Genomic DNA, 16,296 nt, shown 5'->3' with positions numbered 1-16,296 from the left:
AGCCCCCGATTAACCGGTATTTACAACATCGAGGCATCAAGCAACAGTCATAGAAAAGTAAGTTATGTAAAACTAAGCCGATGCGCACACGCGCACGCACACAGACACACACACATACACACACACATTTTGAGAGCCAGTGTGGTGGAATGGCAAGTGTTGAATCAGGGCTGAATCTAGACACATCAGAGAAGTGTTTCAGCTAAACACATTGTAAACTTCGTATGAAAAATCGGGTTGGCAAAAGCGGAACCCCACAGCACCATCTGGTGTCACAGTGTTATAATGCATAAACAATGCATATACTGTAAAGCGCTTTTTCTTTGCCGATGTAGCTGAGTCCCAAGGTTCAAATCCCCGCACAGCCACGAAGCTCACTGTGTGTGACAAGTTTTTGTTGACCAGAGTCAGTCCATTTTTTGAATTATGCTTAGTTAGGAGGCACAGTTGAAAAGAATGGGCACAGCAGATCCTATGGGCAAACCTTTGGGTAGTAGCCAATGCTGGTCCTACACAGAGTAGACCCATTGAAATCCCTGACCATGATTGACATAGATCTATTAATGCCTAAGATTTGTAGAATTGTAGAGTTAGAAGGTTCATCTAGCCCAACCCCCGGCTATGCAATGGGTCTACGTCGAGAAAAACCTAGTTGTATCCAGCCATGTCAATTTCGGTTTCTTTCGGGTTCTAATTTTTTCAAGTTCTCCACATTTTCAGATCAGGATGTGTGTGTGTGTGTCTGTCCTCATGAAAATTCATCCGTACACAGGATCCGGACACAAAAGTTGTTGGGCTTTTTTTTTTTTTTTTTGCTGTTGTTGTTGCAAAATCTCAAGAATAAATGAAGGAGTCTCTTTTCATATTCTTCTGCTGAAAATGAGTGAATAGGTGGTCTGATCTATAGCCCAGCCATACCCAGATGTATGCAACTCTGCATATGCTCAGAATCCCATCCTCCTCAGATACTTGCCATTTGATTTCCCTTTGGATGACTAGAGTCATCATCCTTATGGGCAAGAAGGGATACCTTCCAGTGTTGGGCATAAATTAAACAGAAAAGAAAAGGATGAAAAGGATCTAGGGGTCTTAGTAGACCCCTGCTTAACATGAGTCAAAAGGCCACGCAGCAGCAAATAATGCTAATGCGATTCTAGGCTGCGTCAACAGAAGTCTAGTGTCCGGGGCAAGGGAAATAACAGTACTGCTCTATTCTGCCTTGGTCAGACCACACCTGGAATTCTGTGTCCTGTTCTGGGCGCCACAAGTTAAGAAGGATATTAACAAGTTGGAATGTGTGCAGAGGAGGGTGAATGAGATTATCTGGGTCTGGAAACCAAGCCTTATGAGGAATGCTTGAGGGAGTTGGGTATGTTTAGCCTGGAAAGAGGAGACTGAGATAAGAGGAGAGAGTCATCTTAAGGCCTGTCACATAGAAGATGGAGCAACCTTGTTTTCTGCAGAGGTTGGATGGCCACCAGTCAGGGATTCTTTAACTGTCACTTCTGCATTGCAGTGGTTTGGAGTACTGTAGATGAGTAACAATGAAGATATTTCCTGTTTAAAAATCTACTGAATGAAGACTTCCTTTTTCTAAACTTATGTCATGTTTGACCAAAGGGTGTTATTCCTGATCAGATGTGACTTCAGTTTAGAAATGAGCTGAGCGATACATTTTAGAATTCTTTGGAAATGCATTTATTTTAAGACAATTGGCTTTGCAGAGAACAGCTCTGCAAAATCTTCATGGGAAGGGGAGAGAATGTGTTGTGGTCCTGTGTATGTTTACTCAGACGTAATCTCTGCTGCGTCCAGTAGGACTTACCCTGAAGTAAGAGTGCACCCAATGCCAGCCCTACTAGGAGTAGACTCACTGGAGCTAATGAACAAAGAATCATAGAGCTGGAAGTGATCCTAAGGCTCACCCAGTCCAACAGTCCAAACCCCTGCAAAGCATGGCTAACATGCCCCTTTCTTACAGTGGGTCTCCTCTGAGTAGGTCACAGTTGCATGCAACCTTTAAAATACTTATTCTGCCAAAGAATTCTCCCCATCTACCCCATCACTGCCAATCTTTCACATAATTTTGTGGTTTGGGTAAGTTTAGTGCATCATTTTTAAGTGGGGTTTTTGACCCCAAGTCGATTCTCATTTTCCATGTCCAACATGCTGGAGAAGATGGTGTTCTTTCAAAACCTTCAGGCATCTTCTCCGCCCAGAAGTACTGAAGAAATAAGACTGTGGGGAGGGGGCACAGAGGCTCCCCTCACCAATTTCAGGGTGTTGTGTTCCACCAGTGGAAGGAGAAGGGTTCCCGGAGGACGTTGGTGCCGCAGTGGACCTCGCCAGACAAGATGTGGTAGGAGAAAAAGTCATCGATGAAGGTACAGTTCAGCCCCAGCGGTTCCAGCAAGGAGCGGACTTTCTCTTCCAGGCAGCACTGCCCATTGATGATGGGGCCAAATGGCTTTGGGATGCCCAGGTGCTTCCCCAAGACAAGCATGTTCACCTAGGCGGAGCAAAAACAATCAAATGCTACAGTCTGGGTTGGTTTTTCTGCCATCTCTGCTAAAGTTCAGCATGTAGAAAGCTGCCTTCTACTGAGTCTAACCATCCATCCAGCCCAAAGTTCAGTACACTGACTGGCAGTAGTGCTTTTTCCAAGGTTTCAGACAGAGGGTCTCTCTCAGTCTTAGCCAGAGATGCCATTGGAATGGAACCTGGAGCCTTCTGCAGGCAAGGCAGGTGCTCCACCACTGAGTTATGCCTCCGCTTAAAAGTAAAGTAAGTTTCCAGTCCTCATGGGTCTGAAGCGAGGACTGGTTTCAAAAGGAACACAGGGAGCTGTCTTGCACCGAGTCAAATCATTTGGCTCAGTATTGTCTACATTGACCGGCAGTGGTTCTCCAGGATTTTGGTGCAGGCAGCCTCTCCCAGCCCTACCTGGAGATGCCATTGAACCTGGAACCTTCTGCTTGCAAGGCAGCTGCTGAGCCACTGAGCTATGGCCCCTCCCCATCTAGCTCAGTGCTGCCTACACTGACTGGCAGCAGCTCTCTGGGGGTTACTGCTCTGGAAGCCGATTTCCAGAGAAAAGGTTTGAGCTGCGCTCAACACCTCTGCACAAACGCCAAGGAATGAGGGAGGGAGGAAAGCCCCTCACCATGTCTGGAAACAAGGCGGTCGCCGTAGAGTCTTCCAGAGTGAACAGCTGAGGGATGTCCACGATATCTCTCTCGCTCAGGCCCAGCTCCCGCTTCAAAATGCTCCGGTTCCAGTCGATGCAACTCTGGAAGAAAGATGACGATGCAAAATATTCCCCATGGGCTGTAAAACCCGCTTTGTTTCATGTTGAATATTTGCACCTGAAGGCAGCAATGCTGCCATGCATTTTTAAGCTCAGGATAGAAAGTAACAGGTTTTTAAACTTTTTTTTAAAAAAACAACCACAAATTCCTGAGATATTAAAAAACAAATCACAGGCCCCTCCAGATTGGTATTTTATTGTGTGCATATTTTGCAACATGCTCTTGACACAATAATATTGCATTACTGGTGGGGGGTTTTTTTGAGGGATGCGGGTGGCGCTGTGGGTAAAACCTCAGCACCTAGGACTTGCCGATCGTATGGTCAGCGGTTCGAATCCCCGCGGCGGGGTGAGCTCCCGTCGTTCGGTCCCAGCTCCTGCCCACCTAGCAGTTCGAAAGCACTCTTAAGTGCAAGTAGATAAATAGGTACCGCTTTATAGCGGGAAGGTAAACGGCGTTTCCATGTGTTGCGCTGGTGCTGGCTCGCCAGAGCAGCTTCGTCACGCTGGCCACGTGACCCGGAAGTGTCTGCGGACAGTGCTGGCTCCCAGCCTCTTAAGCAAGATGAGCACGCAACCCCAGAGTCGGACACGACTGGCCCATACAGGCAGGGGTACCTTTACCTTTACCTTTACTGGTGGATTTATTCTGCATCATCACCATCACCATCACCACCATCATCATTATTTCTTCTATCCCACCTTTGCTTCTAGGAGATCAAGGTAGCAAACGTGCTTCCCCTCCTCCCCATTTTATCCCCACAACAACACCGCAAGGTAGGTCTGGCCCAGAGGCAGTGATTGGACCCCAAGGCCACCCCATGAGCTTAACGGCTGAGTGGAGGATTTGAACCTGGGTCTCTCCCAGTCTGACACTCTAGCCACTATACTACATTGGCTTTATTAGCTGTTCTGCGATGTTTCCCCAACTGCTATCACATTATTGTTGTCCAAGGGACTCTAGTGAAATGGAAACAGGGTGAAAATATACCCAGAACGCTTGTGGCATAAAAAGGTGTAGGATTTCAGCTGTAAGTTATGGGATATGCATGGATTGGAAACGAAGCCCCCAAAACACAGCAAGGTGCAAATGCAATGGAGACTGGGATTGCTTATGACTGCCCCAATATCGTCACAAGCCCAAACCATCACAAATGCACAATAAAATGGATCTTCCAGAGGGGCCCTATGTGTTATTGCTGCTTCAGGGTAGGTTTGGGGTTTTTTTGCGTCGCATCAGTCTTGTTCACACAACCACTGTAAATAGTTTCCTGGGACAGCATTTTTCTGATCAATTTGACTCGGCAGGCCTTGTGCCAGGAGGAAAGAAAACTCAAAACCCAGGTTGGTGAACCGATAGCAACTAGACTTGATTCCAGTAAGCCATGATTTGCAGCCGAGATTTTTATTTTTTTTCCATTTAGGAAACCAGGCCATATGAGGAAAGCTTGAAGGAGCTGGGTCTGTTTAGGCTGGAATAGAGGAGAGTGAGAGGAGATTGGATAGCCATCTTCCGATATCTGAAGGGCTGTCACATGACAGATGGCTTGAGATCAGTACATGTGAAAAGGATCTAGGAGTCTTGGTTGACCACAAACTTGACATGAGCCAACAGTGTGACGCGGCAGCTAAAAAAGCCTATGCAATCCTGGGCTGCATCAATAGGAGTATAGCATCTAGATCAAGGGATGTAATAGTGCCACTGTATTCTGCTCTGGTCAGACCTCACCTGGAGTACTGTGTCCAGTTCTGGGCACCACAGTTCAAGAAGGACACTGACAAACTGGAACGTGTCCAGAGGAGGGCAACCAAAATGGTCAAAGGCCTGGAAACGATGCCTTATGAGGAACGGCTAAGAGAGCTGGGCATGTTTAGCCTGGAGAAGAGGAGGTTAAGGGGTGATATGATAGCCATGTTCAAATATATAAAAGGATGTCACATAGAGGAGGGAGAAAGGTTGTTTTCTGCTGCTCCAGAGAAGCAGACACGGAGCAATGGATCCAAACTACAAGAAAGAAGATTCCACCTAAACATTAGGAAGAACTTCCTGACAGTAAGAGCTGTTTGACAGTGGAATTTGCTGCCAAGGAGTGTGGTGGAGTCTCCTACTTTGGAGGTCTTTAAGCAGAGGCTTGACAACCATATGTCAGGAGTGCTCTGATGGTGTTTCCTGCTTGGCAGGGGGTTGGACTCGATGGCCCTTGTGGTCTCTTCCAACTCTATGATTCTATGATTCTATGGCCATCTGCATTGAGATTCCTGCATTGCAGGGGTTTGGAGTAGATGACCGTTGGGGTCCCTTCCAATTCTACACTTTTATGCTAGATGTAATGTTACGCCAGGGAGCAGGGTTTGTTTCCTTCGCACGTTAGTTGGGAAGGATCGAAGGAGCCCTCAGAGGGACAGTCAGGGCAAACTGTTACCCGAGGTTCCCCATGATGTGGGAACTGTACCTTTAGCAAGCAAGAGCTTTCGCTCTGGTTTTCGCCTCGGGGTAGCCTTCACGTATAAATGCAGCCATGCAGATCTATGGCACGACCACATTTGAGAAGCAAGTGAGAGTTTCCAAGACATGTTCTGGTTTATGGGGTCACAGAGTGTTGAACATGACTAAGACGACGGAACAGCAAAAGGAAGTGACCTTGATCCAAGTCAACTAAGCGATTGTTCATAGCTGACTTCTTAAAATCCAAGAGGCGACAGGATCGTGACCTTTGCTGTTGGGGTTTGTGATTCTTAGTGTGAAATTTGGCCTCCGTGAAAAGGAAATTTGTGTTTTGCAAAGTGACTGTTTTCTGTCAGCCTAACTAATGAATGGGGGATTGATTCTTTAAAGAAGAATCTGCTTTATTCGCACTTTCCGAAACAAGACAGGAACTGAAATGCAGCCCCCTTTCCAAATTTGCATTTCTCCATATTTTGCAATGCACTTCTCCAGCCATGTGTACAAAAAATAAAAATAAAAATGCATACGCTGAGGTAAAATGTGCGTAAAAAGGCATACAATAATGAAGATGGCATTCAAAAGTAGACAACCCTGCTTGTGAATTTTCCTTTGGGGCTTCTGGTCAGAGATTGTGAGAAGAGGAGGTTGTCTGGCCTGTTCCTATGTTCTTATGAAATTTAAATAAACGTGGAAAAATAAACATATTGGGGATATTAAAATATTAGGGAACATAGGCTTTGCAAAAAAAGTGGGGGGACTGCGTGAATAAATGTATATTTTAGGAGAAATCCACACTGAATTGCTGCTGAAATTTTCATGAAGGCTTTTTAAAGATGCACATCACACTTTGCACACTGATGTGGCAATGAAGAAAACTGAAAATTGGAAAAATGAAAGAAACCAAGATGGACAGTTTCACCCATCCTTACGCCTAATAGCCCTCGTTGATCTGGTGTCCTTCAGATATTTCAGACTACAGCTCCTATCACCCCCAGCCAGTATTTTGTCGATATTTCGAAGAAGAAAAAAAAGACCTGGATGTTACCAAATTGGCAAAGGCTGGCCCAGGAAGGAAGATGGAGAACAGCTGTGGCCCTCCAGGTGTTGAAGGACTCCAACTCCCATCAGCCGCAGGCAGTGTGGTCAGGGAGGAGGAGGATGGGAGTTGTAGTCTGGGATCAGCCAGAGGTTGGCCAGCCCAGCGTTAAAAGAAGGCAGAGGGGGAATGGAGGGAGCCAGGGGCAGTGAAGGCAAGTGAGGGTCTAGTTCAGGGATGGGGGAACTCATGGCCCCCCCAAATGTGGTTCGACCCCAACACCTACCAGCCCCGGCCAGCAGGACCAAAGGCTCAGGTGGGTGCCAGACATTCCTGCCAAACTTTCAAAGCACTACGATGCCATTTGAAACAGTCACGGCTTCTGGGAGCTGTCATTTGTGAAAGTTACTGGTGTTATCAAGTGCTGAGAAGTGTTATGAGGCCTACTTGGGGCTGAAAAATAACAGAAAGTCTGTCTTTGGATGCAGAAAGAGATGCTGGTGGCAAGGTCTAGGAATGCGGAAAGGAGATTACAGTGGTGCCTCGCAAGACGAAAAGAATCCGTTCTGTGATTCTCTTCGTCTAGCGGTTTTTTCGTCTTGCAAAGCAAGCCCATTGACGGATTAGCGGCTTTTAGCGGCTTTTAGCGGCTTATCGGCTTATCAGATCAGCTGATAAGCGGCTTAGCGGCTTAGAAAAAAAGGGGGGAGGAAAAAACCCCCGCAGGAACTCGCAAGACATTTTCGTCTTGCGAAGCAAGCCCATAGGAGATTCGTTTTGCGAAGCACCTCCAAAACGGAAAACTCTTTCGTCTAGCGAGTTTTCCGTCTTGCGAGGCATTCGTCTTGCGGGGCACCACTGTACTAAAAAGGTAGACAGACATTTGCCTAAGCGAGTTGGACCATAGAAACCAGTTGCCAGGGGAAGTTGTGGTACGTCGTTTACTTGGTGACAGAAATGAAACAAAATGTGTTTCTCTTCCAGGGAAGATGTATTGCAGATATAACGCAGGGTGTGACTTCAGAGAGATGCCAGGGCTCAACCCAGACACAATTGTTCAATTTCACCATTAACAGGACCAGAAATGGCCAGGTTTTGCCTATTTGTCCCACCTCTGGAACGGAAATCAATCTAGCAAGCACAATAGGTATTTACGTTGCTTTCCATCTGCAAATGATACATAATTGATTGCTCCCCTTCCCCTCCTTTGCACTGTGTTTCCTTTGCACTGAAATGATGGGGTGGAAGAACATAACAACAATACAATCATGTGATTAATTATGGACATTATATAATTGTGCCACAGCGGACTGCAGGACAAATAATGTGTTCTGGTTTTTTTTACAAAAGGTGAACTGAGGTGGAATGGAAACCGCGCTGCAAATTCAGGGTGGGGTGGAAACGGTCCAGATCCACCTGCACTCTAATAACGGTTTACCTGCACATACTTGCTGTCACGGTGCAAAAGTCTGTCTGCCAGGAGCTCATCCAGAGTAATGCGCCCCACTCTCCCGAGACCTGCAAGGGAAATGGTTTCCACAAATTTTAAAACTTGCTGGCTTTCGTGAGCCCCATCAGGAAAGGAGCAGCAACAGCATGGTGCTGACAACACCAATGTTGCAGGTTCAAATCCTGTATGGGGCAGCTGCATATTCTGGCACTGCAGGGGGTTGGGCTAGATGATCCTCAGGGTCCCATCCAACTTTACTATTCTTTGATTCTATCCTCACCTTCAAACAGGGCAGCATTTCCGAAACCTTCTTTTTGCTTCTCTCTGAATAGCTTCAGGCAAGCAGCGGGACTGGCTAAGAGCAACCGGAAACCCTGCAGGGAGAGAAATGAGAAAGGTAAACTGCCGGGCAGAATTTGGGTCGTCCATTTAGGTGCCCATTATGGGAAGCCCACAAGCAGGACTTGAGTGAGATAGCAACTCTCCTCACCTGTGATTCCTGTGATTCAGAGGCATACCGACTCCAACAGCAGAGGTAACACACTGTGACTAGTAACCATTGATGGCTTTGCCCTCCCTGAATTTGTCTAATCCCTCTGTAAAGCTTTTCTGGGAGGCTGCAGCCCTCCCACAGAGACTGGGGACAGGGATAGGGCTCCATGAGAGAAGCTGGCAGAGTGACTTTTCCAGTGAAGAACTAATCAGGTATAAAGCATCAAATATGGAAAAGGAAGCCGGTCAAAGCAGTGGCGTAGCGTGGGTTGTCAGCACCCGGGGCAAGGCAAGTAATTTGCACCCCTAACCCGTGGATTTGCGCCCCCTAACCCTAACCCCCAGATGTTGCGCCCAGTGCGGCCGGGCCCCCCTGCACCCCCCACGCTATGCCACTGGGTCAAAGCACTTCCCTGAGGATCAATACCTTCCTGTTGGAAGCCGGAACAAAGGTCAGGAACTCATCCACATGCCCTACAGTGAGCCAGTCAGAATAGAGCTCAATAGGGGGCTGAACTCTTTGAGCATAGAGGAAATCCCGGACAATTTTGACCATTTTCCTGTTGCCAGACCTAAGAGATGAGGCAGGGTGTTTTTTTTTAAAGAAATGGAGGGATGGAAGGAAGGAGAGAGAGAGAAAATAGAAGGTGGGATTAGAACTAGTGATGGGGGGAAATAAATCCAGTTTGCATTTGATTCTCACATGATTTGAGCTTTCCAAACCAAAACACAGCCACCTTCTGAAATTCGCACTTCTTTTTAATTTTGCAACACTGTTCTCTGGTCAAACAATGTGTACAGAAATGCATATACTATGGTAATGCATGCATATAAATGCATCTAATAGTGAAATAAATTACAAAAATTCATTGTGTTAGAAAAAGCATCCCTGCCTGAAAACCTGGCGAGCTGCTGCCAGTCAGGGACCTGGCTCAGTAAGAGGCAGCTTCCTATGCTCTCATGAGTAGCCAGATCTATCTTTGTGGTATGTGGGTAGTGAGGAACTAATTGAGAACCAGAAGCCAGCATTACCTTCCCAGCAAACATCTTCCCAGCTGCCTCTGTCTGAGTTGGGAGGTGCTTGGGTCTCCAGGTGGCCTCATACCATGAGATCCTCCTACATTAAGGCTTCCTTATTAACCAAGCAAGGGACGCGGGTGGCGCTGTGGGTTAAACCACAGAGCCTAGGACTTGCCAATCAGAAGGTCACAGTTCGAATCCCTGCGACGGGGTGAGCTCCCTTTGCTCAGTCCCTGCTCCTGCCAACCTAGCAGTTCCAAAGCATGTCTAAGTGCAAGTAGATAAATAGGTACCACTCCAGCGGGAAGGTAAACGGTGTTTCCGTGCGCTGCTCTGGTTCGCCAGAAGCGGCTTAGTCATGCTGGCCACATGACCTGGAAGTTGTCTGCGGACAAATGCCGGCTCCCTCGGCCAATAAAGAGAGATGAGCGCCGCAACCCCAGAGTCGGTCATGACTGGACCTAATGGCCAGGGGTCCCTTTACCTTTATTAACCAAGCACAGAACAGCACAGGAAAGCTTTTGTTAGCCTCATGACAACCCACTCCTAGTACTTGCCTCCCCCAAAACAATTGCTAGACCAGGGTTTCCCAGAGAAAATATCTGAATGGAATCCAGCAACAAGGCACTGACTTTCTGATTCATCCCCTGATGAAGACTTGGATTTATGTCATCATTGCCCTCTCTGGAGCATCCTTGGTACCTTAGATCATGGGGGTGGGGTCCAGATATTGTTGGACTCCAGTTCCCATCAGCCTCAGGCAGCATGGCCAGTGATCAGGGATGATACAAGTTGTGGTTTAGCCAGAATGGCATAGTGGTTAGAGTGTCAGACTTGAACCTGGGAGAGTCCAGGGTTCAAATCCCCACTGTGCCATGAAGCTTCTTGGGTGTGACCTTGGGCCAATCTCTGCCTCTCAGCCCAACCCACCTCACAGGGTTGGTGTGGGGATTAAAGGAGGAATGGGAGAGCCATGTATGGCATCTTGAGTCCCTGGGAGAAAAAGCTGGGATATAAATGCAAGGAATAAATGAATATCTGGAGAGCCGAAGGCTCCCTGACTGGCTCTACAAAAGATCAGGCAGGGAGTCTTCTCCCCAGCCCCACCTGGAGATGCTGCTGAAGATTGAATCTGGGACCTTCTGCATCCAAAGCAGATTCTCTACCACTGAGATATGACCCTTCCCCCACCCCCAATAATTTTCAGTTAACAACTGAATGGCACTGTGTGCAAGCCTTGAAATCATTCCCCTGCAATGCAGTGTTCCCCCACCTCTACAAGTGAGGGTGGGGAATTGTAATTGTAATTATTTTTATTTTGAACTTGGTGGTTTACCCTGGGAAACTGCTGCCAATGAGGATCCTTCCCAGTGGGTACTCCTTCCCCTTGACCGTCACGGCAGGACTGATGTCCAGGTTTCCGAATGAATCCAGGCTGGATACGCGTCCGTACCGGGGTTCTCGGGTCACGTACCCAAAATCAGGGCCCTCCAAGGAAACACAACAAGGAGAAATAGGAGCATAGGCAGGTATACAGAAGGCAAGGTGTTGCACAAGATGTGCCTTTAACTTCTAATCTGTGTCTGGAAAATGCTCTCTGTTTCCAGAGAGGAAGGTGAGATATCTTACTTAATCTGGAGAGATGTGCTTTCATTATTTGGCATTGAGAGGGGCAGTGTACAGATAAAGTCAGTTGCAGCCAACACAATTCTGCTCAGAGGAGACCCACAGAAATTCATTACTGTTTCTCCCTCTCTTGTAACACTTGAACATCCAATGGAGCTGAACGTTCACTATGCATCAAAGGATGTCCTTCTATAAGTCCTTCTATACATGGTTAAACTATGGAATTCCACCCGCAGGAAGCAATGATGGCCATCAACTTGGTTGGCTTTAAAAGAGAATTGGACAAAGTCGTGGGATAAGATAAGGCTATCCATGACTATGAGTCACACTGGCTATGCTCTACCTCCACAGTTGGAGGCAGCAATGATTCTGAATACCAATTGCTGGAAACCACAGGAAGGGAGAAGACTCTTGTGCCCAAATCCTGCTTGTGTTGGGATACTGCCAGGGAGACAAAGTCCATCATGGCCCCAAGCCGTCTGCCGGACGATCCATCGATCTCCCGTAGGCACGCAGTATCAGCAGTTAGTGACATGAGTTTCTAGAAAATATCTTGCCACATTCCAGAGCTCATGCACACTCTATCAGCAGATAATGCACAGCAAAAGTCGCACTCGGGAGAGCATTATTTACAAGTTTTATTCAGCGTTGATCAGGACAAAGAAAGACATGACTGCCTGCGTCAGTGTCTCCAGCACAGAGAGAAACGAAAGCAAAGACACAACAGAAACATCCTGTGAACAGGAAATACGCAGACTCTGTGACTCACAGCCTGCTCCCTTTTAAGGTGGAACGGAAATATCCTAACAGCTTGTAGGTTTCTCACAGGCATCTGGTTGGCCACTGTGAGAACAGGATGCTGCACTAATTGAGTCACTGGCAGACTCTTCCTATGTTCTTATGTTAACCCAGTGTGGTAGACCAAGTTGGGTTCAAATCCACTCTCAGCCATGAAACCTCCTCAAGTGACCTCAGGCCTAGACCACTCTCTAGTCTAACCTACCACACAGGGCTATTGTTAGGGGGAAAGTAGGGTGGATGGAGAGAGAAACATAACCATCCTGGGCTCTTTCAAGGAAGACGTGGGCCTGGTTTGTACGTAACACAAAACCATGGTTTGCCTAGCCAAAGTGTGTTTTGTATGAACCCAGCCCAACAGACCAACTGTGGTTTGTTTTTTTGGTGGCAAACCAAAATGTCATGCCATTGCTTCCTTTTTGCTTAGGAACTATGGCTCATTTTCAAAGTGGCTTGGCATTTTGTCTGAAGCCTCCCTGAACCATGGTTTGTTTGGCCACCCTAGCCCATAATCTCTTCCAGCAACAGAGGCAAGAAAAACCAGGAATCAAGAAGCTAAGACAACTCTTGCAACATATGAAATGATTGCTTTTAGTCGCAAATTGTGTATGGATATTTGCAATGGATTTATAGAAATTATAGTGACTTGTATACTCTCTGGAATAATGAATGACATTACTTATATATGTACTGTATATTGCATATTGTAGTAGACTTTTATGCACCTTTTCATCCCCCCCCCATTTCTTTCACTTTATTTGTCCACTGAAAATGGAGAAAACAAGTCGTGTCTTCTTGTTCATCCGTGAGGCAAAGCGTGGTTTGTTGAACAAACCTCATTTTAGCATTCCGTGCAAACACAGCCATGATATTTAGATTTCTTTTCTAATACTATTGATGGAAGCATCTGCTTTCAGTAACAGAAGTGATGTGCTGAGGGCTGAAGAAGCTTGGCTTACCAAAATGCTTTTGAAAGGGAATTTCTTGAGGCCTCGGTTCCTGGGGGAGTCAAAGACGACGGGGAAGGACTTGTGGGGAGCCTCCACATAACCAAACTCCATCTCATCCTGTTAGAGGGGAGGGAAATGGATCAGGATATCCCCACTGGTAAGGTGCTGTATCCCTTTGGGAATGACCAGTTTAAAATTCTGTTTGCAAAAACACTCTTTCCTCTTTCCCCAAATGGGTTTAACACATACTAGTTACTTAAAGCGTTTGCAGCCTGTTCTTCAGATCAGGGAACAAAGCCACTGGAAATAATAAAAGGAAAACAATAATATACAAGAATTACAAAATCCTATGAACAGTTCCAATAAACAGCAAATTAGCAATTGTGCCTTAAGGTGAGCAAACAAATATTCACCCTTCCTTAACTGCTGGAGTGTGTATTGGGAGACCTGGGGGAAGGCAGTGATGGTGAAGGCAGAGACCTTCTGGTGGCAGCAGGTGCCCCACCTGGCCTCAGGGATGTACAACTTCAAGGAGGGTACCTGGATCCAGCGGTCGCCCCGGTTTTCAATCTCTGGGCAGATGGTCAGCTTACAGCCAGCTTTCTGTGCCAGGGCTTTCACAGCCTCCAGGAATGTCTGGTTGGGGTTGGTACCTCTTTCAATGCTAGAAAGGAGAAAAAGATGCAAAGGGAAGGAAAACTATGTAGATGAGGACCACAGGGCCATCTTTAGCATATCTGCCCAGCGCCAGGTCAAAGTTGTTGAGCTTTTTTTAGGGGCGCAGGTCTAAGTTGTTCAGCTTTTGAGGAGGTTGAACAGCGAAAACTGCTAACACGAAAAAATTAAAAGCAGCAGCAATAGCCAGTGGCGTAGCGTGGGGGGTGCAGGGGGGCCCGGCCGCAACATCTGGGGGTTAGGGTTAGGGGGCGCAAATCCATGGGTTAGGGGGCGCAAATTACTTGCCTTGCCCCGGGTGCTGACAACCCACGCTATGCCACTGGCGATAGCTCCATCTTCCATTTTTGTGATCATGCGAAAATCAACAACGCCACTAGGGCATGCCGCTGGATACATTGATTCTGCAGCTCTTCCACAAAAGAGAATGGAAATGACCCAGCCATCGATAGCTGGTTGCAGTTAAGAACTTAGGCAGCTTCAGCAGCAGGTGCCTCGCTTCCCCCAGAATTCAGTGCTCGGGTGCCCTGCGCCCCTTGCGCCCCTGGGTAGAGACGGCCCTGGAAGACCATTAAGAGCATGAGAAGAGCCTGCTGGATCCGGGCAGTGTCCCATCTAGCCCAGCCGCCTGTTCTCGCAGCGGGCAACCAGATGCCCCAAATGGGAATCCTGTATGCAGGATATGAGCACAGCAGCATCTCTTCCCATTTGTGATTCCCAGCAACTGGCATTCAGAAGCATTACTGTCTCTGACTGTGGAGGTAGAGCATAGTAGGATTCTGGCTAGTAGCCCTTGACTCCCTTACTTTGGAAGCCATTGTGGCTCAACTGCAGAAGTTAACCATTCTCAAATTAGCTTAGTACTTATGGTCCACACACACACACACATTTCCCAGGACTTGTTTCCTCTGGCGCTGAGATGTTTAGCTGGGGAGCAAAGGGTTGCCTTCAGCTAAGTCCTAGTCAAAGCAGGAAATGAATGGACCTATGTTTGCCATGTTCAGTCGCTTCAGTAGCTCTACCCTGAGGAGGACTAGCACTAGCTGCAACTTTAAGGAAACTATGAGATGTAGAATCGTAGAAGTATAGAGTTGGAAGGGACCCCAAGGGTCATCTGGTCCAACCCCCCAAAATTCCGGTATCACAGCTGAAGAATCCCTGGCGGATGGGCATCCAACCTCTGCTCAAAAACCTCCAAAATCAATTTAAAGGTTGGAAACCTAGGAAGTGATACTCATCTGAACATTAACCAGCAGCTTGGCTTTAGCATCCTAAATGACATCATTACCCACTGCTCCACCCACAACACCTCGCCGCCGTCACCCACAAAAATATGGTGGTTTTTTAACCTGCAGACAAATATCTCCAATGGCTTCAATGTGTTGGGGGTCATTATCCAGGGAGCCACTCGGAAAACCACAGTGTCTGTGAAAACGGGTGTGGCTGGCGAATTCTGTGGAAAATAAGGGGGGGGGGGAGAGAACATCAGAAGAGTCTGGCTGCAGGGTCAGGCCATTGGGATCACATCCAGCATCCTGTTCTCACAGTGGCCAACCAGATGCTTTTGGAAGCATGGGTGCAGCTGGAAATTATGGCCTCCCATGTCCCCCACCATCCTCTTCAGGATTGTACCTGACTTGAGTGCTCCAGCAGTGTCGCGTTCAAAGAAACCAGGCCTTTGAAGTCGGCATCTGGGAAGGCCAAGCCCTCCACGTAGAAAGTGTGCTGCCCTTTCCCATCGGTGCGTCCCACGGTGTAGGAGAGCTTGTCCACCCCCAAAACATGCTCGTAGTTGGAGAATGACACATCGCCTGCAGTGAAAGTAAGCCACGTGACATCTGTTATTATATTTTGTTGTGTTTACTTATAATATTTCAGGGAAAGTCATGCAAATAATATCCTGCAAGCAAACTGGAACAAATGCAGGATGGAAGTTTGCTCTTGTATAACCTCCCTGCAGACAATCAGAATTTATGCGCGATAAAGACTGGATGCAGTCTAATATCTGCATGAGTTTTCTGCAAACAAAGCAGAACAAATGCACCATAAAGACTGTGCGTTGTCTGACCTCTGCATAAGCATTGCACAAGCAAATCAGGACGGATGCTCAATGAACAGGTCTGAGGATCCCCTTGTTGATTCTGTCAGAGCAGAGGGCAGATATTAGAGCAAAGAACTGGGGACTGACCTCTAGCGTGGAAAACTCTCACTTTGGCTGCATCGAACAGGGAGATGTGAAGGACCAGCTTGTGGGTGTCAAAGACGCCAGCAGGGCCATGGGTGTTCAAGATCAGAAGCGACAAGTCTTGCAGGTCTTGGAAAAACAGGAGGGACAAGGATTTAGGTGTCAGAATAGGTCACCATCAAGGTGCTCTTCCAGCCTCCCTAGATGAGGTGCTCTGACTGAGTTTGCCTTTCCAGTTATATATCAACCCACTCCAAAGGTTCGTGCAAACCAGGGGTTGATGTTTGAGAACTGTTGACTCTGGGAAATGG

The 16,296-nt window shown here is 47.3% G+C and overlaps 2 protein-coding genes across 2 annotated transcripts in view; one reads left to right on the top strand and one right to left on the bottom strand.

Annotated features, from left to right (window-relative positions):
- Positions 1-1,674: 1,674 nt before the first annotated feature.
- LOC308591912 (protein-arginine deiminase type-1-like) overlaps positions 1,675-16,296 on the bottom strand; it is a 35,565-nt gene continuing 20,943 nt past the window's right edge. The window contains exons 6-16 of the mRNA XM_081203056.1: positions 15,989-16,114; positions 15,433-15,611; positions 15,150-15,253; positions 13,666-13,789; positions 13,135-13,242; positions 11,088-11,239; positions 9,159-9,303; positions 8,520-8,613; positions 8,228-8,307; positions 3,164-3,289; positions 1,675-2,509 (exon numbers count right to left, since the gene is read on the bottom strand). Coding sequence (XP_081059182.1) covers positions 2,276-2,509; positions 3,164-3,289; positions 8,228-8,307; positions 8,520-8,613; positions 9,159-9,303; positions 11,088-11,239; positions 13,135-13,242; positions 13,666-13,789; positions 15,150-15,253; positions 15,433-15,611; positions 15,989-16,114 — 1,472 coding nt within the window. The 3' untranslated portion in view covers positions 1,675-2,275. The remainder of the gene's footprint in view (positions 2,510-3,163; positions 3,290-8,227; positions 8,308-8,519; positions 8,614-9,158; positions 9,304-11,087; positions 11,240-13,134; positions 13,243-13,665; positions 13,790-15,149; positions 15,254-15,432; positions 15,612-15,988; positions 16,115-16,296) is intronic.
- Positions 7,721-16,296, top strand: part of LOC308591909 (protein-arginine deiminase type-2-like) — a 153,215-nt gene continuing 144,639 nt past the window's right edge. The window contains exons 1-2 of the mRNA XM_081203052.1: positions 7,721-7,936; positions 8,572-8,636. The gene's annotated coding sequence lies outside the window, so the exon portion shown is untranslated. The remainder of the gene's footprint in view (positions 7,937-8,571; positions 8,637-16,296) is intronic.

This window comes from Podarcis bocagei (genome assembly GCF_964188305.1).
Source record: "Podarcis bocagei genome assembly, chromosome: 7".
In the NCBI taxonomy this organism is placed as follows: Eukaryota; Metazoa; Chordata; class Lepidosauria; order Squamata; family Lacertidae; genus Podarcis; species Podarcis bocagei.
The sequence above is the reverse complement of the archived record's forward strand: the minus strand, read 5'-3'. Positions and strand labels throughout refer to the sequence as shown.